The sequence below is a fragment of the Nicotiana tabacum genome, chromosome 19 (assembly GCF_000715075.1).
Source record: "Nicotiana tabacum cultivar K326 chromosome 19, ASM71507v2, whole genome shotgun sequence".
Classification (NCBI taxonomy): Eukaryota; Viridiplantae; Streptophyta; class Magnoliopsida; order Solanales; family Solanaceae; genus Nicotiana; species Nicotiana tabacum.
In genome coordinates, this window is record NC_134098.1 from 82,051,474 (window position 1) to 82,077,678 (window position 26,205).

A 26,205-nucleotide genomic window follows, 5' to 3' on the forward strand; every position below is an offset into this window, starting at 1 on the left:
GTTATCGTCAAGTTGTATTTTTGTGGAATCATTGTTACACATTATCTCTCCCTTATTGAGCTATTTTTGTTGAGACCATTATCACATGTTGTGTCTTTCTTTGTGAGCTCGTTCTTCCGTTTCTTTGTATTATATAGTTCTTGTATTAATTTACTTGTCGTGTACTCATGTTGATGTTGTTGTTACTGTTGTAGTCAGTGTTGTTAATCTGGGGGCTATGTGTGATTGTGGTATTGAAACTATTTTGAGGAAATATTGTGGCATATGGGAATATGTTGTGAAAGTCATTTTATTGTGTTGTTATGTTTTGGCATATGTGGTACTGTTGAGAGGATTGTCGGGGTGTTCGCACGTGAGTTATCTGTACTATTATTATTATTGATATTTGCACATGCGGCATGACAAGGCGGGCTATATATGTGGGTTTGCGCATATGGAGAGACAAGGCGGGAACATTATTATGCATGTGCGGCGAGACAAGGCGAGCATTTACTTTATTATTGTGCACGTGGCGAAACAAGGTGGGCTATGTCGGAGAATGATTTGTGATGGTCTGAGGACATTGTCATTGTTGATTGTTTGTGTAGCGGTGTGCCTACCTTGTGTGAGTTATATCTGATACATTTTGTGGTGATCGTTTCTTATGTGTCATTCATCGTCTCTACTCTTACTGGTTGACTTGAATTGTGATAGAACGTTTGCACAAGTATACACATAGTTAATCATCCATATCGGCTTAAGAAGACGAATCCTGATGTTATTGACCAGTTACCTGTACTTTTGATTACTTGCCTTCTGTGGGAGAGTTATTCTATTGGCACGTGAGTTGTCCGTGTGGTCATGAGTCATTGTTACTGTTGGCACGTGAGTGGTCCGTGCGGATATTTGATATTGTCACGCTCTTGGCACGTGAGTCGTCCGTGCGGTTATGAATTGAAATGTGGCCACAAAATGCCAGGTGATTAGGGTTCATGAACTGTGATCCGTGATTTGTGCTTATGAGGTTTGGTACCTCGTGAAAATTCTTGAATAAATCTGGTGTGAAAGCGGTTGTTCCTATAGAGTTGTTACTTGATTTCCTTTATTTGGTTTCGTCGGACTTAAACTGTGTTCAGCTTACTCTATAGTGTTATTACCTGTTTGTTCCCTGTTGTTAGTTGTTGCTCTTAGTTTCCTATTACGAGCTTTGTTTCATTATTGTTCTATGCTTAGCTCTACATTGATATTGTCCTCTGCTAGTTCATATTTATACTTGTTCAGGTTATTTAGTCCAGTAGGTGTCTTGACTGTCCCTCGTCACTACTCCACTGAGGTTAGTCTTGATACTTACTGGGTATCACTGTGGTGTACTCATGCTACGCTTATGCACATTTTTTATGCAGATCCAAGTACATCGGAGTTGGTTGATCACTAGCTAGTTGTTCGGGCATGCTATGGAGACTTAAGGTAAACCTGCCGTCGCGTTCGCAGGCCTCGAAGTCACCTTCTGAAATTTCACCTTGTACTGTTTATTTCTCTTCCGGAACAGTTGCATTTAGAAATTTTCTAGCAAACTTAGTAAAGCTTATGACTTGTACTACCGGGTTTTGGGATTGCTGGCTTGTATAAATTTTTTTTATTTCATATGTATTAGTTGTTGGTTGAATCTGCTGTTAATTGTTAGGCTTACCTAGTCCCTAAGACTAGGTGCCATCACGACATCCTACGGAGGAAAATTGAGGTCGAGACACTTCCATTAGACAAATTCCAAAAAATATTTAGATAGAAAATTTAACTATTAAGCTCTTAGATTGTCTTCAATAAGGGAAAGTTATTGGATATCTCTTTGCTGAAAATATGAACACAAATCTTCACCAATTCAATCGTTATATCGCTATTAAGAGAATGAAATTTACGAAACAAGCTACAATTACAAAGTTGTTCCATCAATCTTGAAAGAAGTTATGTTTCTAGGTAGCTTTAAAATGTTTGCCTTGGAGTTTAAATCTTTTTACGTTTAGTTATAAATTTATTGGCTTTTTTGAATATTTAACTAATGAAAATGCATATCTTTTAAGATTTTAAATTTGAATAATTTTTTTAATCTTTTATATATAACATTAAAAAATAAAAATAATTAATTTTTGAATAATTTTTATCTATTACAGCTAAAAAATATTTAAACGTCAAATGTTATTATAAGTGTATAGCATCCATTTACATTAAAAAAATAAAAAATATCAGAATAAACAAGGCTGTTATAGAGAGGGTTGATTGTATGTAAAATGTTGAAATTGAAGAGTTACTAAATATAAAAAAATATATTTTTTTTAAACAATATTTTTTAAAAAAGTAAGATACCTAAATTTAAACAGAGGAATATCAATTTTCAATGAATGTTTAAAAAAATAATTTTCACTCGACCAAACACCAAAGTATCTTTCAGAAAATATTGTTTTCTAAAAATATTTTTTCTTGAAAAATGATTTGTGACATACCAACCATGGGTGGCTCTAAATTGAAACCAAATTCACTATATCTGTTTATAAAATATACAAATCAAACCGGAGCGAATCAAATAGAATCCCTTTTTTCCCTCCAGTTTATTGGTTTTTCGATTTTTTTTTCTTTTTCTTCTCACACAAAATACAAAGAAAAAAAGGGTTTAAAAAAGGAAATTACTAGAGTGTTGTACACTAAAATTTTCTTGAAACTGGTACTAGTGCATATCAGAATGTTCCTTTCAAGTACTAATGCAAAAGTATTGAAAATTTTACGAAACTCGTATTATCTCACTTGAAAATTATATTATTCGGTAATAGTAAGCTAAGATATAAGAAAATAAATAATAACTACGATTAATGCGGTGATCAAAAGGCAAGTAGAGTGATAGAACAAATTACCCGTTTTTAAGATTACTCCTAATTTTTATAGATTATATAATAAAGTTAAACATAATTCAGATATTTGACTAACAAAAGAAATGGTTAATAAATAAAAGGTAAATAGACAGAACGAAATTATATCACAATTAACCCCTCAAAGAATACTTTTTCCCAGAGAAAGCCTGAAACTTGGGTTCTTCTTTCTTTTCAGGTTCCTCTTTCACGGGTTCCTGCATATGGAAAGGAGCATTAACAGAGTGAGATACAGTAGCAACCGAGGTATAAACAGTCAAATTTGTATTAGCATGGAAAAGGAAAAGAGAGAAGAAATAAAGATTATGAATATTAGCATGTATAGAGATATAAAACCTTCTGTTTTTCAGGAGCGCGATTTGCATTTGAGCCAAATACAAGCTTCCCCTGTGACTGACGACTAGAAGTTTGAGAGCTTGCAGCAGCAGCAGCAGACTTCCCACTGCCATTAGTAACATTGGTTCGCTTGTCTGAGGATCCAGAGGAGGATAAAGGTGGAGGTTGCTGTTTTAATGGTTTCCCATCCAAACGTCTCGCTTCACCAGTAAAAGGGTTGAATTTTGGGTCTTCTACTTCAGCTGCAGCCTCTTGACCTGCATGAGCGAAAAATCATTAAGCTACCAGAAGAAAGTTCAGACACAGCAAGGTCTACAGTAATCTACAGGAATAAGCAATTACAGTTGAAAAGCTAACTCCTAGAACTGCAGCATACCGGCCAAATAACAATTGGCCCAACAATATCTATCACCAGACATCCCAACATGGAAGTATCATAAAGTCAACGCACTTCCAAGAGCACCAAGCTCCCTTTTGTTAACCACATAGATGTACACATAAAATGAACTTCAAAACTGTAGAAAGGCAATCGCAATAGCCATGAAACTCTGGTCATATTAAGAATTTGTCGTTGGTCTCTACAACCATATTAGATATTGCCTCCGTCTCACCTAGCTGCTGTCATTTGAATAGTATAAGATAAAATAGTTTAAATAGGTGTCAGGAGTTGATTAACAGTATTTCCAGAAGAACAATTAAATATGTCTGAAATATGGAGTTCTCCATCGATAGGTATTACAGCATGATCAACTAATATAAGCAATAATATGTGGTGCCACTAGAATTCTTGAAGATAAAGGAGAAAATTAATTTCAGTAAATTTCTTTTGGAGGGAGAAGTATCCAAATAATATTTAGTTCAAGTGTCAAAGGTTGAGGGACTTGTGATTTATGTCACAGGTCAATCCCTACGCCATGCGAACTAAGCCTGGTATTTAAGTGGAGAAGGGTAGAGATGCGGGCCCATATCCCCGAGTTTCAAAGGCTGTGGTTGGCCCTATTGGCCCCAGACGGATTTCTCGGTCCTAAAAAAAACATTGAAGAATATGCACCTTCTGCTGGAGCCTTGCTTGGATGAGAAGGAACCACTCTTTCAGGTTCTTTATAATCAAGAGGAGGAGCAAAGTCTACTTCGCAGTCTGTCTCAATAATACTTATTCCATTAGAAGGTTTTGTCTCCACAATGTCTATGTAATACTTTTTGTTGTTGTAAGCCACCATAATACTATCTCCGGTCGTTAAGCAGGAAAAGTTTCTGAGTGTCGTCTCCAAGCTGCATCAGAAAGGGAAAGAAGTCAAACGTCAAAGCATCCATCAGTATGTGGATATTTTTAAATTTTAAAAATGAAAATAAACTATACTTGTCAATCATTTCACCTAACTTTGCCTAGTATTCAAGCAGGAAACATACAAATAATAGAGCAATTAGAATAAAGGGCAGCACTCTATGGATTAGGACATGCGGAAGTCAAATATGTGCATATTCATAAATGGAACACAAACAAAGTTAATTATTATTCATGTTTTATCCCTCTATAAAATATCATTTCAATTCCACATTTACTCGTAGAAGGAGATATGTCAAACATTACCACACTATCATTAACTCTAATTATCACTTAAATGACAACGAAAAAGCTAACGCGGAAAGTATTTTGAACAATAAGAACTCCTTGCTTAGATCTTTATGCTTCTTCCCTAGGCCCTTTCTCTCTACTTAGCTACATGTCAAACATAACTATTTCAATCCTGGATAACAAAATGTTTCCCTTTTGCTGACGACGCTCCTTTGGTGCTTCTAGCTCTACAAGGAAACATTTACCTCATTAACAAATGAACAATCTCACAAAAAGTTCATCCAGTAACAAAGAGGTGAAATTGCTCTATGTTCTTATACATCCATGTACTGAAGCAGTATCACTTCAAAGTTGACTCAGCTTTTAACTGGTTAAGAGGAATGACTAGTGCACCAACATTAGACTTTCAATATCTAATGTTCCATATGGCGAGTAGTTACCGAAGTACACCAACAATAAAGTGCCAATCCCGTTGAATTAGTCTCGTGATCTCTCCTAAATGATTTAGCTCAAAATTGTCCTTAAGTTCCACTTAACTCAGGAACATGGATTTGGTCTATTTTTACCACACTCCACTCTCCTATTTTGAAGACCATTATCTCCTATTTGCTTGTTTCATAATCTGATACATTTCAATATTTTATTATTACTAAAATATGCCACGGCACATACACTCTTATACTTTAAAAAAGTAAGTACTTTCAAAAAGTTAACTTTATCTACACACTTGGACCCACTTTCATTTATAAACACAAAAATTTCAGTTCTTAACTTAATAATCATGCCCCAAAAAAATATGAATGGGTACAGAGGGATTGCTTATCTTGTCTTGCTTTATTTTCCCTTTGAACATTCACTTTTAAGTCTCTAACAATACAAACTTAAAATCAAACATTTAACAGACTTTTAAAGAAACATACACGCAAACATTGGGTGCGCCATGAATTCTAGAAAAACTATGTAGAAGCAATTGGGTCCCCACAAACACAAGCAGAAAATGGAATTGAACCACAGAAAAGTAACAAAAGTTCAGCAAACCAACATGGCCTTTGGGTTCGAAATATCCAAAAAATCCTTTGTGTGCGGTTGCAACTTGACATATTTCCCCTTAGGAAGTGTTACATTTTTCACTGTAACAATATCTCCTTCTTGTAGGAATAAATTTTGCATCATCTACAAGGCCCATACCTTAATGAGTTAACGAGCAACAGTTAAGCTGAACTGAAGAAAATAAGATTACACAGAAGTAACACGTACCCAGTATGGCATATATATCATGCCCTCTTCTGCAATGAACTCCAAAACCCCACAGTGAGAAACCCGCTCTGCTGCAGCGTTTCGAAGCTCAAACAACATTGGGTAATCAATGTGAAGTGATGCTGCAAAATTTACATTCAATATTGAATACAGGTGAAGAAAAGGACAAGCTGCCAACTGTTAAAGGTGCAAAATCTAAATAGCTGATAATGCCACGATACAGAACAAACTGACCTAGGCGATCAAGAGCAGAGGGAGGCATTATAACTGAAAAAATAAAGAAAATGCAACATAAGACTCAGAGATCGAATCACCTATCGCAGATTAAAAAAAAAGCTATAGGCCTTACTTACTTTTGTCTCCATTTTCTAACTGGGGCTGCAAAGTGTGAAACAAACAGAATCAGAATTGAAGTGAAAGTAACAGAAAATAAATACCAACGGAAAACAATTTGAAATGGGAGAAGCAATACATGAGACAAACATCTGAAGTACAAGTTTATTACACATATAAGATCCATCTTCCGCAGCATATATATGTATATAGGTATTAAAAAAAGAGAGCTCTTTCGACGTACAACTACAGCAAAAAGAACTGCTAGATAGTTAAATCCAACCCCCTCCTTCCCCTTATCACAAAAAATTCCATGCCCTCCTCCACCCTACCCCCTTCTCTTGAACAACAAAAATGTACATGACGCAACCTGGGGAAATAAGATGTGATGGACTTTTGTGGGGATGACAATCTGATGGAAGTCAAAGGAACAAGAAGGATTTTGTGAAACCTTCACAAACAATTACCACAGTAGATTAGAATACTAAAGGAATTTAAAAACCTTCCAACCTTATCAATGAATGATGCAGGATAACACCGGTACGTCTGTTCAAATGATCTTCCATGATATCCATATCCATCAAAAAACTGCAGATCACAAACCAAAAAGTACAATAAGGACAAAGGAAGAAAACACAAACAACGTAAACGTCAATAAAGTCAATCATAGATTTGTGAAGGTTATAAAACAGAATTAAATAACATCAAACAAAGAACCACTGCAATCAACATAGAAGATGCTCCTATGAAGGTAGAAGCACTGAGTGATTGGCTTTGTTTAGAGAAGCTTATGGAAAACAAAGTCGGTTTAGCCAATTCCAATTAAAAGATGTACCCTTTCAATAGTATGTTTCTGTAAACAAAATTCTGCTCTGTTGCAGATGTACAAATTTGTCACTTAATGGTACTCAACCTATTTAACTACTGTAATGTCCACTGGCCAATATTCCTCCTCCGTTCTCGAAATTTCGCAAAAGGAGGAAACGTGCCCCTATTGATGTACATTCTATTCATAAGTTCAGTGCTCCCAAAACAAGCAGTCAGATTTTCAGCTCTTACTAAATTAAGAAACCCCAATTAATATAACTTCAGTCAGAATCCAATTCCATCTTTTATTCAAGAGAAAAATATTATTATATGCTATTCTGAAGACAGCCTAGCTTGTTGCAAAAGTGCAAAGTAATGCTGCATACAATAAACTCAATATGGTCTAGCCCTTTTTATTCTTAAAATAAAGGCAAATAAGTTATATTTATAAAATAAAATTAGTACAACCACGGGCGTATATATCAAGAAGCGGTGGAGAACAGGAAATTTACCATAATTGCTATCTCCGAATCACCTGAACTCAACTGTCTCAGCTAACCTATAAAAGAACGGCGAACAAAGAAAAAAGGATATTATAAAAAATATATACTAGTCTTTTCAAAACAATGGCTGATCATTGGATGACTCAGGAATCAGGATATGCTTTTCATAATTAGTACTAGTAATTCAGATTTTTTTCCAGAAAATTTGGAACACAATCACAAGTTCGAGCCTTTATCACATGAGAAGCAAATAAGAAAATATATTAACTCCTAAAAACTACAGAGAACTGTGATATTAGAGTAGAAGGTTTCTATGAGCAAAGGGAAGCAGATATAGCACTAGTCCAATTCACCAAAATTTATGTGTTTACACTTAAGGATCATTGCCAAAAAGACTAAGGCTTGTTGTCAAATAAGAAGCAAACAGAACAGGAAAAATTATGAGAGAAAGAGAAACATACGATTTGATTCCTTCAGAGAGAGGGGGAGAGAATGTGAGGAGTTCGTGTAGAATGAGAAAGAACTTATATGGGTCTTGTTTGTTTAGCCGACCCGCTAAAAGGAATTTGGGCTTGGGCCAATCTCTGGACCATGAAATAAATTTGATTCATAAATTCATAGCTACACTCCTACTTGGAAAAGGAAATTCCATGGCATCTAAGCTTATTCACAAATCACACTTAGGTCTAATGTTAACTATTAATAAAAAGAGCAACCCGTGCACGAAATATTCTGTGTTTCCGATTATAACATTTTAGTTTTGATATAAGAGATTTACTAATTAAAGTTCAAATTTTGTATAGTGATAGAATAAAAAGTATTAAAACTCAATTAGATTAGTTATAATGTAATTACATATAATTTGTTAATAATAGTAATTAACATGTTATTACAAGTTAAACTGTATCAATGATGTACATAATCTTTACATTGTTGGAGGAAAGAGAAAGAAGAAAACGATTGTAGGAAACGAAATTATACTTATTGTGTGAAAGAATTTTATTGATATGACTAGATAATCAGCCAGAGTACAAAGCAAAAGCATGCCAAAACCAAAATTCATATTTGTTACTTTCGAAAGAGATGTAAAAAGTGAACATTAAACAAATGAGTTTTTCCCATTGTTCAAGGGAGCTCTGCCATGGGAACGAGTTGGTGGACAAACGAAAGTGTCTCACCTTTATTTTGTATTTACTTTAATTTAATCCACGTTAGTACTATTAAACCGAGGGCTTTTATTTAATCAGAGTTCGAGTCATGACGAGTGTAATAAAAAGGGGAAGTTACATATTTGACCGTTCGATTACAAATAATTACAGTACATTATTTAGTATATGTAATATTATACGCTAATTATACACAATATATATTTGCTGATTATTATTTTATAAAATAAAAAAATTAAAAACAGTGTGAAATCCCGGGGAAAAAAATCCCAAACCCAACTGCATCAGAACACGGAAGCCACGTGTATGAAGCTTGACTTTATTTATCAACCAGATTTCAATTATTAACTTCTAGAGCATAAAATCAGATCCATACACAAATACTCGATAAAACTCTCCTCGTATCTAAATCTAATCAATTTCTCAGATCCAAAATCCGATCGGAACAATGTCGTCGACTTTCAGCGGCGATGAAACTGCTCCTTTCTTCGGCTTTCTCGGCGCCGCTGCGGCTCTCGTCTTCTCCTGTATGTTCTCAAATCTCCATCAATAGATTCGCATCAAGTCGTAATATACTTTAGATCTTATTGACGTTTTGTCGAATATCTCGTAGGCATGGGAGCAGCGTACGGAACAGCAAAGAGCGGTGTAGGAGTGGCGTCTATGGGAGTGATGAGACCGGAGCTGGTGATGAAATCCATTGTTCCGGTGGTTATGGCTGGTGTGTTGGGTATTTATGGTTTGATTATTGCTGTTATTATCAGTACTGGTATTAATCCCAAAACGAAGTCGTATTACCTGTTTGATGGATATGCTCATCTCTCGTCTGGTCTTGCTTGTGGTCTTGCTGGACTTTCTGCTGGAATGGCTATTGGTATTGTTGGTGATGCCGGTGTTAGGTATTCATTCCTTTTTTTTAAAAAAATTTTATTGACTTTTTTGCTGCTTCATTGTCCACCTATTACTTCCATGCTAATGCATGTTGACTTGAATCTGAGAGATTTTATATTGGTGACTGGTGAGAATTAGGCGAAGTTGAGTATTTGTCTTGTATTACCTGTTAAAATAAGGTTAGGATTCGGCTTTCTGGTTATCTCTTTTTATAGGTTCCAAAGGTTACAATGTTGTATCTTGATCGAGATGCTTGGTATGTATGCTCACTAAGTTGTGATTTCTTTATAGGAAGATGTTGGTAGTATGAAATGAAAGAAAAGAAAGTAAACTTATCAAAAAAAAAATGTAAACTTTTGTTTCGAGCTAGTTAACCATGTGAATAGGAAGGCATCTTGGGTAACTTTTGTTAAGGTCAAACTTCATAGTTCTAGTGTGTCATCTAAATTTGTCTGGTCCTGGTTAGAAATAATTTTCTTGTGTACTTTTCAAAGTTATATCGGGAATTATGCAGCAGGACTAAGGTTAAGTGGCTTGAGTTGTATGTCGAATGAAGGTTAGAACCAAAACCACAAATAATAAATGGGTTAGGTTGCAGTTAGCAAGTTGTCGAGAAAAACACTCTTATCAAAGTATTTATTGAGAAGTTCTGTTGTAATAGATTGTAAGCATTGCTTTTGGGACTACCAGCAACCTTACACACAAACATTAGTAAGATGTATGTACATTAGATGTTATCATTGAAGACTGTTCTTATAACTTTCAAATAATAAAATGAGCCATATGTAACTACAATGGCATCCCATACCATTTTTATATTTTGGTCTATCATTGATATCATTGTTAAGTCAAGTTAACATATTAAATTCCGTGCTCTAGCCAAAACAATCACCTAAAATGGGAAGACTGAGTGCTTATGATCTAGGAAAATTGATTTATTCTCTTTCTGTGTTGTCCAACAATTGTCTGCACCTTCATTAAATAAGAACTTCCAAATATAGTGCTATTTCAAAAAGTTTACACGATGCACTTTTCATTCATTCAATCAATCAATCAATCAACTTTGAGTCTATTATGCTACGTACAATATTTAGAGGATTATTTATCATTAGATTGATTTTACGCTGGCAGTTAACCTACAATAAGTCAATAACTTTTTTCCTTCATTTGGGTTTAGGATTGGCTACACTTCTATCTTACAGAACTTCTACCTTTTCGAAGCGTGGCCTTTATCTGTTCTTTTAGGCCATCTTCTTCTCTGACCACTACATAATTTTACCATCACCTCTAAACACTATTTTCTGCCTCTTTTAGTTTTTCAATTTTGGCTTCTGCAAATACCAGTTTGTGTTTAGAGAATACTTGACACCGCGTGATAGTTGAAAGATTCAGATGATGATTGATCCTGCTTCTCTCTGCGTGTTTGCTCCTTTTGGCATGTATTGTATCCCACAGAATTCTGTATCTTTGATAATCTTTGACTTGATTTTAATCATCTTGGACGAACATTTCAGTTAAATATTTGAACTTACTTTCATATGTGTTTTTCATGTAATGTAAATGATTAAGTTGATATTTTATATGCTAATGACTAAGTTGAAACCTTAAAAAAAAGTCTAGAAGATGCGCAAAAGATAAAGGAATAACTTTTCTCCCTTTTGGTGATGTAAGCTTTTGTAAGAAAACTGAGATCTGTAATACCAACAGATCCTTTTGTGAAACTATGGGTTTGCTCAGATATTTCTGTAGATTTTCTCAGCGCAAAGATTTTAAAAAGAAAGGGGGCAGGATTGGAACATATGAGACCAGTTTTATGTTTCCTTAAGATAACAGGGAAGCTTATATCTTTTATAAGACCGGCTCCTCATTTTTTCTCATGATAATGTGATTGGTGTTAGTGATATTAGGTTTTTTATTTTTGGCCTCAATACAGAATATGGTTTTTAACAAGCCAAGACAATCTAGAAATCTTCTGCAATTATACTCTTCTTTGCATTGTGTGATGCAGTTATTATGCTTGGACATGATGGGGCGTCTCCCATGATTTTGATTAATTTCCCTCTTCTTACAAAAATTGTTGCCTTTGGTTGCCAAAAGGCCACTGATTCATTTCATTTGCCTTTTCCAATTCCAACCTGCCCTAAAGGAAAAGACTGTTACATGAATGACACTAGATTGTATTTTTTATCTTATAAAAAGAAAAATGAATGACTAGATTGAGCTCCATGATGTCCTGTAGAGAAGCCTTTCTCCTAATAAAGTGTGGGAAAGTAAAAGGAAAAATAAAAAGTATTCTGGCAGTTGAAGGTCAGCTGATAGTTAGTACCTATGGTGTCCTTCAAAGTGTTTGTTATTTTTAGCAATGGGCTTTCCTGACGTGGAAGCTGCGTTTGATGGAAGACTGATCCAAAAAATGTAATTTGTACTCTTGATAATGCTCTGCCTGCACAGCTGCAGCATGTTAGTATATTTCAACATACCTTAGGTCTTCCATCATTGATGCCTTTGTTTTCCTCTCTGATTTCTTTGCCATATATCTTGACGTTTTGTCAGACACTTTTTGCTTGATTATCATTCTCAAAATTTTCTGGCTTCTTTATGTGGTGAGGCTAAACTGTTCAAGGTCCACAGTTGCCTTTTCTTAGGGCGTCTCATTTTTGTTGGAAGAAATTAAGCAACCAGTGTCATTGTTAGGGGTACTGCAGCTTAATTATTGTATGGACTATTCTCTTCTGTTTACGTGATTGGCGCTATTATTGCATTGTGTCATGTTGATTGCATTTTATTGCTAGTGTGCTGAACAATATTCATATTTTTACAGGGCTAATGCACAACAGCCAAAGCTTTTTGTTGGGATGATCCTCATTCTCATTTTTGCTGAAGCTTTGGCTCTTTATGGGCTTATTGTTGGAATTATATTGTCTTCACGAGCTGGGCAGTCCAGAGCAGAGTGAACTTGTCTTATTAATGCTATTCTTACTATGATGTATGTGAGACTCGGTAAACTTTGGCAAAGGTTGATCCTTGCTAAAGTCGAAAAGCTATATCTATGCCTACGCTTGTTATTCATGATGGCACGGTTGCTACTGGTGCTGCTATGTGCTGTTTGTAGAAGTAGGAGTGAGTATTTATTTTAATAATAACTTGAGAAGCTGTCCTATTTGATCACTATTTGTTGTATCTTGCAATTTTCTATTTTTGAACAGCTTTGTGCATGTAATGATTTTTTTTCTATAATTTGTTATGACCCCGTGCAACATGTATGACATTCCCGCTTAAATATTTCTCTGAATAACAAACTCTATTGGGTGATGCTACTTGAAGATGCAGATATGGTTCATGTATTATTTAGTTGGTGTTAGAACTGTCTTGTGCTGCACAAAGGTAATCTTATGGTCACTACTATTTCTAGGGGTGTCAATGGTTCGGTTCGGCCGGTTATTTCATAAAATTTGTACCGTACTAATTTTTCGGTTATTTTATTTTGTATAACCAAAATTAGATTTTTCGAAACCATACCAACCATCTCGGTTTTTCTTTGGTGTCGGTACGGTTTGGTTAATTTTTCGGTATTTTAAAAAGAAATTCATGTAAGAGTCGCTAGTTGAAGTTAGAATGCGATAAATGCATAATTGCATATGATTTTGACAAATTCTCTATACATCTTTACTATTTTAAAAGAGTTGAATCAAAGTAACGTGAAAGATATCCATAATAGAGATTCATCCCATTATTCTATGGTAGCGTAAAATAAATTAAGCAAAAAACATGATATATATAAATCATAAATAGAGATTCATCCCATTATTCTATGGTAGCGTAAAATAAATTAAGCAAAAAACATGATATATATAAATCATACAAGTGAAAAGATACTAATCAAATTGGGATTCAAGAATAGAGTTTATTAGAAGATTAGTATCTAACAACAGAAATCTAAATATCCAATAACTCGTGACTTGCTAGAAGATTTCTAGATTGCTTAGTGGCTTGTTATTCTAGATGTTGAAACTAATTTATTTTCAATATGAGTAGTAGAATAGGTTTGGAAGTTGGGACTTTGGATATTAATTATTTGGTCACTTGTAGCCATTTTCATAATCCCAAGGCCCAAAAAAACTTAATGCTTTGTTGGTTTCAAACTTAGTATATAATATACTTTTCATATATAAATTTATTCGGTACGGTTTGGTATTTTTTCGGTTTATTTTTATAAAATTAAAAACCTACTCTATTATTCGGTACGATTACAAATTTATATAAAAACATACGGTTTAATTAAAAGTACCCTAAAAATCGGTTTTGTACGATACGATTCGGTCGGTTTAATCGATTTTTAAAGATCCATTGACACCCCTAACTATTTCTTTTAATTTGTATCTTGTAGTCACTATTATCTGCTCTGATCCTCTAGCGATTAGAACTAGATCTCTTCTTCTTTATTGATTTTTTTCCCTCTTTGGTTTGTGTATTTTTCGCGTTTGTTTTCTTTTTATTTCTTTTTCATTTGGTTTTCCTGTGCAACGGGAATATAGTAAGGGTGTTAATCGATCCGGACAGGCCCACAAATAACCCGGTTCGACCCGGTTCAGCCTGGGTCAGCCCAGTTCGGTAAGGGGTGGAACAGATTGGCTAGGGTAGGGGGTTGTGCCGGACGGGGTCGGGCCTTTTTTGGCTACCGGTGCACCAGAACCCGGCTAGCCCTCTAACCCTTCCAGCCCGGTCCAGTCCGGTTTATGTTGTAATTTTTTTTTAAAATTCTGGCCGGTCAAAATAAAAAATGACCGTTGGGCAACGGTCAATTTTTGTACTTTTAGCCATTTCGGCCTATCCCCTTACTAAAATAGTCCCTCCACCCCTAATAATTGATAAATTGCATTCTTAACCTTTTAATAACTATAAATAGCCCCCCTCCTTTTTATTTTCCTCCCTCCCCGCTTTATTTTTTTCACAACTTGGTCTCTTCTTCTACTCTAATTCTTTCTCAATTCCCTTTTGATTATTGAATTGCTTATTGCTCTCAAGTTCTCAATTAATTAATATTTCAAGTTTTATCAATTATTTACGGTAACCACTACAAAATTATAATTATCAAGTGAAGTGTGGTTACCATTTTTGTTAGGTTCAAGCTAAATCATGCCCCGTGCTTCTAGAGTGCGTTTACATATTTGGGAACACTTTGAGGTGGTAGAAGAAAATAAAAAAGTTCACAAAATAGAGTGCAAGAACTGTGGTCGAGTCTTTAATGTTCATCGAAAGTGGGAGGGCACAACTGGTTTAAGGAGGCATATCAAGGGTTGTCTTGTGCGTCCTCCAGGAATTCGTATTTAAGTTGATTTGAGACAATTTGGGTTATTTTGAATTTGTTAGACTTATTTAAGTTTAATGTGTTAGTTTATAAGACAAGTTAATTTGAAGTATTATTATGCAATGAAAATATGAAATGAAAACCTTTGAAATTTGATCCTTACATATTGATCTTATTAAATAATTTTATGTAGCCATTTAATTTCAATTTTCAAATTTTAAAATTTAAATTTCAAATTAAAAACTTTAAAATTTAAAAGTTTAATTTTATGCCTTAAAATACTTATTTTATTATTTAAAAGTTTGCAAATACTTAAGTAACAATTACATTGAACAAGGAAACATAATACACTAAAAAAAATAAAAAAAATAAACCCCGCCCGGTCCGGACCTGATAAGCCCGAACCCGGACTGGCCCACCAAAACCGGAATATCCCAGCCCACTACCAGCTCGGAATTCCAGCCCACTAACTAGCTCGTCTCACTAATCAGACGGGCTATTTTTTTTCATGTCCAGTCCGGTCCAGCCCGTCCGATAAACACCCCTCGAATATAGGGCAAGTCTTCTTTAGTTTAAGCTACGAATCTGCAAAAAGAAGATCAGCCCTTGGTAGATGGTTGGTTGATGCATTCATGCTCTATCTTATATCACCCTCTCGCTATAAAATTTGGAGGATATAGTATCAGCTTTTAAGGGGCAGATTAACAAACTAAATCCGTTTGGGGTTGTGGTCAGGGTTTATGAAATTGTTACACCACCAGAACTACGGTTGTATGCGTCCTCCATATATCATTGGGCTTCGTTTGGACTCATTTTATTTTAATGTGTAAAAATTGCATGGGCGCCCTATTTGGTCGCCCCTTTTTAACTTATACCCATTTTGTTTTTTCGTTTGCTTCCGTACCCATATTTGTTTAAAGCGTTTTAAAAAGGCAATTTTGCTCTTCTTTAATAAAAGACTATTGACAAACTGCAGGATAAAAATTTAAGCATGTTTAGGCTGAAGTTTTAGCAAATAAACTAAAAAACTTTAGCTTGTTTAGATTGAAGTTTTGGATAAAACTCAGGACAAAACTGTAGACTGCGTTACAAAACTTCAGCATGTTTTGGTATGAAGTTTTAGCAAATGAACTAAATAACTTCAGCATGCATTAGCAAAAACTCTTTAGAAAATTACATACTGCAAGACAAAAACTTAAGCATGTTTAGTCTGAAGTTTTAGCAAATGAACTAAAAAATTTCAGCTTGTTTAGACTGAAGTTTCGGATAAAACTCCTGATAAAACTGTAGATTGCATGACAAAACTTCAGCATGTTTTGGTATGAAGTTTTAGCAAATAAACTAAATAACTTCAGCATGCATTAGCAAAAACTCATTAGAAAATTACATACTGCAAGACAAAAACTTAAGCATATTTAATCTGAAATTTTAGCAAATGAACTAAATAACCTAAGCATGTTTAGTCTGAAATTTTAGCAAATGAACTAAATAACTTAAGCATGTTTAGTCTGAAGTTTTAGCAAATGAACTAAATAACTTAAGCATGTTTAGTCTGAAATTTTAGCAAATGAACTAAATAACTTCAGCATGCATTAGTAAAAACTCATTAGAAAATTACATACTGCAAGACAAAAACTTAAATATATTTAGTCCGAAGTTGTAGCAAATGAATTAAAAAGTTTAAGCATGTTTAGTCTGAAATTTTAGCAAATGAACTAAATAACTTCAGCATGTTTAGACTGAAGTTTCGGATAAAACGCATGACAAAACTGTAGACTGCAGAATAAATAATTTCAGCATGCATTAGCATGAAAGTTTTAGATTCAATGTGAACAATTTCATGCTATATTAGCATCAAGTTTTAGCAGCCAATAAATAATAATAAATCCATATACATGAAGAATAATTTTAGAATGTGAATCATTTATATGTTAGACACAATAGCATGTGTTGTGAGTAGCTGATGATTCAGATACTCATTGACATTCTGCCATGTAATCAAGTATGTCCCAAAATATTCTTCAACATATGAGATCCAAAAAGAAAAAAGAAAAATCAACCCATAAGAAATACTATATAAATAAGTAAAATTTGACAAAGTAGAAAAAAAGAGAGTAAAACAATGGCCGAAGCGAATGCGTGCATATTTTGATAGTCCTGTAACTTTATCTGAATTTAATGAACGTGTTACGTTATGCTGATGAATAAGACAAATTTGTCAGGGGTGTAATTGTCATATTATTACGAATTTTTTGTCAGCTGGCTACCAAATCAATAATTTTTAAAAATAGGTACAGATTAAAATGTGGCACAAATATAGAGTACGGCTGCAAATCTCCCTTTTAATGTGCAATAATTATACGTATTTGAGACAAATTTTGGTTTCTCTAACACTACAAGTTAAGGCTCTCTAAAACCAAGATGCAATAATGTAAAATCTTCGATCAAGATCTAGCAGGTATATATCGGGGAAACTTATGCTGCTTAAATGTAAGAGAAATATATTTTCTATATCTATGAAATATAACATGGAGTAGTTAATCATCTGTTTGGGTATCTGCTACGTCCAACCAACACAAGTAAGTAGTAACGGGTAATCTGTCTACCAAGGCTGGGGCGTATGGAAAAAAACTCATCTAATATTTTCGCAGAAATCTGGACATGAGACCTTATGGTTCTCAATCTACCTCATAAATCTTTATACTTTGTTCTCTACCTTTTGTTTTAATATTAACATATGACTGCTTCTGTTTTTACACTTTTGAAAGAATTTTCTGGTGCGTAATTCTGTAGTCTGCTATAACGGTTCAATTTTTTTCTTCAACTGATCTCTAGTTCTCTTTGGTCAAATATGTTTCGAGGGTCCTTTCCTGAGCTATAATATATTCTCGAGCTGCTAAGCTCCTAATATCCTTTTTTTGTATCTGAAATCTTTGTGAAAGAGATTTTCTAAGGAATTTTGGTACTCTTCTAAGAAACATTAATTATGAATAAGACAAGAGAAGGGAAAAAAAGGGAAAAAGAAAAACTGAAGTCGTAAATATTTTTGATCTATTTAGTGTAAACATAAATCCACCAAAATTGAGAAACACCCGATTCCTTCGATTTTTTTATTCCAATCTGTGATACCAACACCAAAAGGTTCATCCAAAGGATAATATCAAACTTCTTGATTTTAAAAAATCATTTATTACATAAAATATCCAATACCACTTCTTCTCTTTAGTATTGACATTTCGGTTAATTTTCGAGCTTTATCTATACTATATTAAAAGTACGAAAGCCCTTAGCGAAATGTCGTTCGCCTTTTTTACTCTTTAACATTTGATTTCATATTAGACGAAATAGTCATTTAATAATTTCTAATATTTAGGAGTAAATATCTAATTATTTTTCTTATATTTAGGAATAGATAACTAATTACTTTCCTAATATTTATGATTCCTTTCCTTTTAGGTTTTGAAGTCCTTTTTTTCTCATAGTTTAAATAGTTTACGCATTCCTTTTTTTTTTAACTGATTACATGTAAACATTTCGCCCACTTACAGTTTTTTTTTAAAGATTTAAAAAATTGTCTCTTTTAGCTATCTAAATACAAAAAGACGTCATATTTGTGAACTTGAAATCACAATCTTTGAATGCTCCTCTCCTTTCTTTTTCGAGGGGGAGAAAGAAATTACTTTTTTTATTTGATAATGATTATGTTTATATTATAATTGACATTACAAGAAATATACTATTGATATGCAGGTTATCTTAGAAATATTTTCTATGTTTAAATAAAGTATAAGCAAATTAATAATGTGGATGTTTGATAGACAATTGCAAATTAAAAAGATGTCAGTTATGATTTTTGTTTACTATATCTCATGTATGATTATTAGTTTAAAATGACATATTTACAAATTTTATACATATTGTTTGGATCATTCCATTCCCTAACAGAAAATTGGTTAGATATTCTAACTCATATCAATAAAATAAAAAGAATTCATATAAAAACATTTTTAGAAAATAAACATGCAAATTATTTTTGTAACTTATTTCTCATAAAATATTTTTATATAATATAAAAAAATTAAAAGATTCTTTTAATTAAATCAGGCTTACTTTTAAAAAGTCCCAATTTAGATGAGAACTGATTATACAAACACAACAAAACTAAAACCAAATTCATGAGATTTGGTTGAAAAATTAAATTGTAATTCTGATTTTAACATGAATTTTATATTTTTACACCTTTTAGGATAGTACTAACATAATCCTTTCAGAATTCGTCAACTGCAAGTAATTTAATTTTAACTATTGACTCTTACTCCATAAAAATATAACATTTGGATGCATCCAAAATAAACACATGGTTATATAATTGGACAAAGAAAAGAAAGTTTTCTCCAAGACGACAAAAGTAGTGATTTATTCTTTTCTAATTCGAAATAATTTCTATATTATTTTTATGATTAAATAAATTGAACAATTTGCATTTTCGTTGCGGAAAAAATAAAAGGAGACATCTTTTGTCAGTTAGTTGATCCTCTTTGATACCTTCAAATGGGTACAATTACCAATCCATGATTACTACTTATCATTTTTAGGAGCATATAATTGTCTGTTAATTTTTATTTTATAATATAAATACACTTTGAAAATAATAACAAGCTTTACCATTTGATAGTGATCCTACATCATGCGTTTAATTGCCAATCAGAAAAAAAAATGTTTTCCCCTGTTAAATGTATTTACCTTATCCATTTTTGCATTTCTAATTGTGTAGATTATTTTTTAAATTGAGTAGATAAGATAGAGTAGTAAATAAAGGCATTTTTCAAGAATTTTTATTATATATATATATATATATATATATATATATATATATATATATATATATATATATATATATATATATATATGTGTGTGTGTGTGTGTGTGTGTGTGTGTGTGTAATTATTAATATATGTTTTTGTGCGCATATGTGCTATCTGGATTTATGTTGTATGTATTGAGCGCATATAAAGATTTTTTATATTGTTAGTGTATCCTAACTTGAGATAAATAGTTATTATTTTTACCAATACCAATTAATATTTTATGGTAAAAAATGAATATGCAATTATCTTAGTGACTTGACTGTTTTAATACATTTAAACTGTTATTCTATATAGAAATCTAAGGAATGTCCTCAACAATATTCTTATTTTTAATTTATGATCTTTTGGGGAATCATAAATAGATGATGTTGTTTTTTAAGGAGGATTAGGTCAGGCATGGCCCATAAAGAGTGACCTAATAAATTAGGTCTTGATTGAAATGCAATTTGTCACATTTGCAAAAGAGGTTCAATTGTTTAATACCATTGCTCCCTTTTTCTTGTGCTTTCTACGTAATCAATTCAGGTTTTAATGTCGCAATTACTTGTATAATAATCTCGGAAAAAGATATGCTACCATAGAGGATATATTAAAATACTATATGGCATTATTAAAATGGACTTTTTACTAATTTCATCAATTCATTAGCTCGTCTTTGGAAAAGAGAAAAAAGTTATCTTATTTTTTGGCTACGTTGAAGGACTTCCACATATCTACACAATGACCTAACATGCTTACCCTCACAAATTTCCACAGGGCAATTTATTTAATTTGCTGTCTATGTTTATAGACATTGTGATTTGTGTATCCCTTTTGTTATCTTAAAATGTACATTAAATACAAGAGGATGATATTGAGTCGTTATCTTATTGGCCATTTAAAAGGGGGAAAAAGCAATTGATTGTTAAGGGGGGGGGGGGGGGATGATTTTACTCTAGCCTCACTCTCTCTTCTTATTTCTATCTTCCTCTAAATTACAGGTCACTTGGGATCACCAAATCAACAATGACATTTGTGAGGCATAATTGGTGTGGTTGAACCATTTTAAGGTGCAAATTTAGAACTAAACTATTTCGGAGATCTATAAAATAGATATTGATGTTATAGGTAAAATTTTGTCATATACAAATAAAATATAGTATAAAAGTTAATTCAAAAAAGAACTTTACTTTTATAATAAATAGCATTATATAGGTTGACGGTTATGAAGAGGTCAGATTGTATCCTAATTTTGAAAAATATTTTATCCAAGGGAATTAAAGTTTAGTGTTTATGAAGAATTAATCCAAATAGTTGATTGTTCAATCACTTAAATGTCTTGTTTATGTATTATATATGTATAGTTGTGTATAATTAATACATAATTTATGTATATAACTAAAAAAAAGTAAATAATAAATATGATCGACGGGTAAAAATTCCTTCACGGTCTACATTTCTGACTCTAGCCTACCAAATTGGAAAAAAATGATTAGAATAACATGTTGTGTCAATTACGAAGCAACACAAACATGTTAGGAAAAGACAGTTGAAGGACATCAAATCAACAGCAACAAACCCAGTAATTTTCTACAAGTGAATTCTCACGAGGGAAGTCTGGGGAGGGTAAGATGTACGCAGCCTTACCTTTACCCCTGGAAGGACAGAGAGGTTGTTTTCGATAGACTCTCGGCTAGAGAACTGAAGGGCATCAATTAATGAATTAAATAAAGGAGAAATGCATCCCTCTGGAATAACGTCTATATTTTAATCTATTTTTTGATTAATATTTTTATTGCATTAATTTATTTTAAACTTTTTTTGCATGATTAAATTCATGCTTTCTGCTGTTTCTTACAGTACACCACGATTTCTAAGGTTTCTAAGTAGAAGTGTTAGGAAAATATTGTCAAGATAGTTTCTATGAATTTTAACTTTTTGTTTTTCTTTTAGAAAAAATATATTTGTTTGTTATTGTTTCTATTAGGAGTATTTGGAGAGGACATGATATTTTGACTGATTAATAAGATTTTACGTCTGATTACGAATCTCGTAGAACTTGTCTTCAAATATGAAGTAACAATAAAAATTTAGCATATATAGTACATTCATAATTAAGGGATTAAATATTTAATTAATAATTTGTTAACTTTATGAATATTCACTGGCAGAGGGCTCAAAATTGCACATTTTAATTCTTAGTTAAAGATTATATATGTTTAAGCAAATATTACAAGGATAAAACAAGAATATGTGACATTTGAAAAGTTATTATAGATGTATACCAAAAAAAAGGAGTAAAAGGAGTGGCAGTCTAATGAAAATTGAAGAGACATTTATCACACTTTAACGGGATTAAAGATATATATTACTTCATCCATTTCAATTAATATAACATAATTTAACTCGGTATAGAGTTGACGAAGAGAAAAAATATTTGAAATTTGTGATTTTAGAAGTTCAAAGGATAAAAATATTTGTGGGATCATAATATTTGTGAGACTATAATTTTTTTTTTTTACATTAATGGTAAAACGGAAAGTTCAAAGTTAAATTATTTTTGTATCTTTTATTTTTGGAATTGATTAATACTTAATTTAAACAGATGGAGTGCTGTTAGCCAGATCTTGACTTTTTTATTTAGAGCTGAAATAAACCATGTGGCGAAGGGTAGAGTGTAAAAGACATATTAAGAATTCAGTGAATGAAGAATTAATTAACTTAATTTATACATGCATGCGATTAATTAATTTATTATCTCTCTGTCAAATTCAACGTAACTTATTGATATAATACTACTAGTAGCTAGCCAGTGCATGGACACTCAAACACATGTGCAGATAGATTTGATGGGATTTTCTTTGATTATTCTATTCTTTTCTATAATAATTTTTAAATTTAAAATAATGTGTTCTACATATTTTCGATTGGTATTTAGATTTTTGTCGTAAATAAGAGCAAATGTATACTTAGTTAGTATAGACTATAGAGTATGAATAATGAAAGTGTCAAAAGAAAAGAAACAATTTGGATGATGTAAAATGGCAGTGAAAAATAATTTATAGACTAATTATCATTTTCAGGGCATCCATCAAGTACAGATAATTACATGAAAGAGACTATTAAGTGATTAAATTTTGTTAAAATTTTAACTTCATTTCTTTCTTTATGAAATTTCTATCCCCTCTTACGTACATAAAATTTCTAATTTACATGCGTTCAACTATATATGAACAAGTGAGTTAATAAAACACTAGACGATACGTATAAGATAAGATCGAATATGTCATGCAATTTATAATAATTAGTTTGCGAATAAATCATTGGGAACTCATTGCAACAATTAGTTTGTATAATTAAGCCAAACTTCCAGTACACACATTTTTTAATATGGTAATTAAGTGTTTCTATATAATCACTAACAAGTTGCGTTGTGCAAGACTACAAGTAATCATGTTAGTTAAAGGAACCAATTTAATAATTGGCTCTTGACAATGGGAAGATAATTAATGGTTATCTATCAAATTAAGTAGAATTAAACCAAAAAGTCATTCACCTAATCTTTTAACTAAAAATAATCGACGTATGTATAATATATGTATAACTGTATATAATCAATGTATACCAGTAATATTGAATCTGGCAGACTATTTGCGAAATGATCCATTAATTAACACGTCAAATAAAATAAAATAAAATGAAAGAACCGCTATTAATGTGCTTGCAAAGTTGCTAATATGATACGATCAGATCCTTTGAATTATATTATTGTTCAAGAACGTTGTATTGAAGTTATAATATTCTCCTCGGGGAGAAGATGCATAAAAATTAATAAGTAGCAATAATTTTGGGGAGTAAGGTCAATAAGATTGAGCCATATGTATCTGATCTGGCTCCACTTTTGTTGGAAGTTTCCTAATTGGGGTTAAATTATTTCTGTTAAGGCTTAATCATTTGAGATTTCTATTATTATTGCAGAAATCTTTTTTTTTTAAACCATCTATACCTCGATAGGAAGCTGTGGAGGTCGAGCATTAAGGCTGTAGGTTAGGTGTAACGACCCGACCGGTCGTTTTGCTTTCTAGGTCCCCGTTCCCCTAATTAAGACTCTCCGTATGTATTTTTATTGTTTTATAACTTGTGGGGATGGTTAGTTCGGGTTTGGAAGGGTTCGGGTTAAAATCAGAACACTTAGTTCCTTAATAATAGCCCATAATGACCAGGATTGACTTGAGTCAACATTTTGAGTAGACGACCTCGAAAATGGATTTGACGGTCCCAATAGGTTCGTATGATGATTTTGAACTTGGGCGTGTGTTCGGATGACCCGAGAGTGTTTCAGTGCTTAATGTTGAAAGTTGGCGCATTAAAGGTTTTCAAGTTCTTTAAGTTTGGTTTCGAGTAGGCTTTGGTGTTATCGAGGTCCATTTGGGATTCCGAGCCTGGGAATAATTCTGTATGGTGATTTATGACTTGCACGCAAAATTTGGTGTCATTCCGAGTAGTCTAAGTATGATTCGGCGCGTTCGGAGTAAGTTGGAAATACTTGAAGTTCATAAATTGATTCGATTTGGTTCTGGGGTGCGATTCTTAGTTTTGATGTTGTTTTACGCGTTCCGAGGGTTCGAGCGAGTCCGTTTATGTTTACGAACTTGTTGGTATGTTTGTTCGAGGCCCCAGGGGCCCCATGTAGGATTCAGAGGGTCGACGGAGCTTGATTGCACTTTGGAGAAGAGCTGAAGGTGGCTGGCATCTGGTGCGTTCGTACCTAAAGTGGGAATGGCCGCAGGAGCGGCACTGCAGGTGCGACGTCTTGTTCGCAGAAGCGGAAAGGAGGGGAGTCAGCGAGGTCCACAGAAGCGAAGAATTTCCGTGAAATCGAACTTTTTTTGCGATGAAAGAGTTGGCAAATGCGGAGAGAGGCAGCAAGTCCATGGTCAGAGGTGTGCGAGTCGATCCACAGGCGCAGATGTGCAGGTGCGAGAGGCGAGCCGCAGAAGCGGGCTCGCAGATGCGGGACTTGGCCGCAAGTGCGGTTGGTCGTGGGTCGTGCGTTTTCCGCAGATGCGGACGATCGACCGCATGAGCGGTTTCGCATAAGCGGAGATTCTTTCGCAGGTGCGGTAAACCGTTGGGACAAAAGGGGTGCATTTATATCGGACTTAGGCTCCTTTTCTTCATTTCTCTCACTTGTTGGTCGAATTTAGAGCTCTTTGAGGAGGGATTTTTACCTAGTACTTTGAGCCAAGTAATTTCTATACAATATGAGTTTAAATCATGCATTATGGATAGATTTTAACCTAAAAATTGTGAAAATTTTAGGAGATTGTTGGAAAACTTAGGCTTTGATAAAAATGGGATTGTACCACAAAAATTACGGAATTGGGTAGAAATTATATATTTGGTTTTGTGAGGCTATGGGTAATATTTATCTTCAAAAATTTTCGGAATCCGGGCACGTGGACCTGGGGATGAATTTTAGGAATCTTCCAATTTGGGTTGGGTTATGACTCTTCACTTACTTTGAGTTTTGGCGGGTTATTGATCGATGACAGAAATTGTGCCTCCTTATTAATTAGCCGTTAAATCGGAGTTCGTAAAGTATTCTCTCTTTTTGTGGAGCGGGCTGTGGAGCGGGCTGAACGCCTCGACCGTATAATAGATGCATCTATGGTTCGCGTCGGTCGACACTCGGCAGTGTACACACTACTTTAGATCGGGCCGTACGACCTCGGCAAAAATCGTGCGTGATAAATGCTCAGAGTCCGATTACACTTGATATTACTTTCATGACTTGAAAAATTATAATTTACTTGAGGGCTCATATTTGTTGAAGTTAGTATGTGCTAATTGGAGATCTTAATTGACATCTAGTTAAAGAATCACTTATTTACTATTCATTATTGCGTTACTATTATTGATGTATTCCATGCCTATTTAGAATTTCTGTACTATATTTATTGGCCCATAGTAAGTGTCGACGTCGACCCCTCGTCACTACTTCTTCGAGGTTAGACTAGATATTTACTGGGTATATGTTATTTAAATACTCACGCTACATTTCTGCACTAATCGTGCAGGATCTGAGGGAGGTGCATATGGTAGTCATTCGCACCCCCGTTACCCCGAGGTATAGTGGTGAGCTGCTCTCTGTGTCCGTTCTGCAGCACCATGCAACCTCTCTTTTGTATTTATTTTCTATCTATCTTATTCCAGACAGTAGTATAGGTGGTTTTGTATATTCTACTAGTTGCTCATATACTTGTGGCACCGGGTTTTAGGAA

At 33.5% G+C, this 26,205-nt stretch overlaps 2 protein-coding genes across 2 annotated transcripts; one reads left to right on the forward strand and one right to left on the reverse strand.

Moving 5' to 3' along the window:
* Positions 1-2,885: 2,885 nt before the first annotated feature.
* Positions 2,886-8,269, reverse strand: LOC107786277 (uncharacterized). The gene is made up of 10 exons (XM_016607726.2): positions 8,171-8,269; positions 7,719-7,765; positions 6,910-6,987; positions 6,420-6,444; positions 6,301-6,333; positions 6,067-6,188; positions 5,852-5,982; positions 4,285-4,505; positions 3,234-3,490; positions 2,886-3,094 (listed from the first exon to the last, which is right to left on the reverse strand). The coding sequence occupies exons 2-10, from the start codon at positions 7,719-7,721 to the stop codon at positions 3,011-3,013; spliced, it is 954 nt and encodes a 317-aa protein (XP_016463212.1). The 5' UTR covers positions 7,722-7,765; positions 8,171-8,269; the 3' UTR covers positions 2,886-3,010.
* An 862-nt stretch (positions 8,270-9,131) lies between these two features.
* Positions 9,132-13,083, forward strand: LOC107786276 (V-type proton ATPase 16 kDa proteolipid subunit). The gene is made up of 3 exons (XM_016607725.2): positions 9,132-9,402; positions 9,489-9,774; positions 12,588-13,083. Exons 1-3 carry the CDS (start codon positions 9,324-9,326, stop codon positions 12,718-12,720), a joined length of 498 nt encoding a protein of 165 aa, XP_016463211.1. The 5' UTR covers positions 9,132-9,323; the 3' UTR covers positions 12,721-13,083.
* The last annotated feature ends 13,122 nt before the right edge of the window (positions 13,084-26,205 follow it).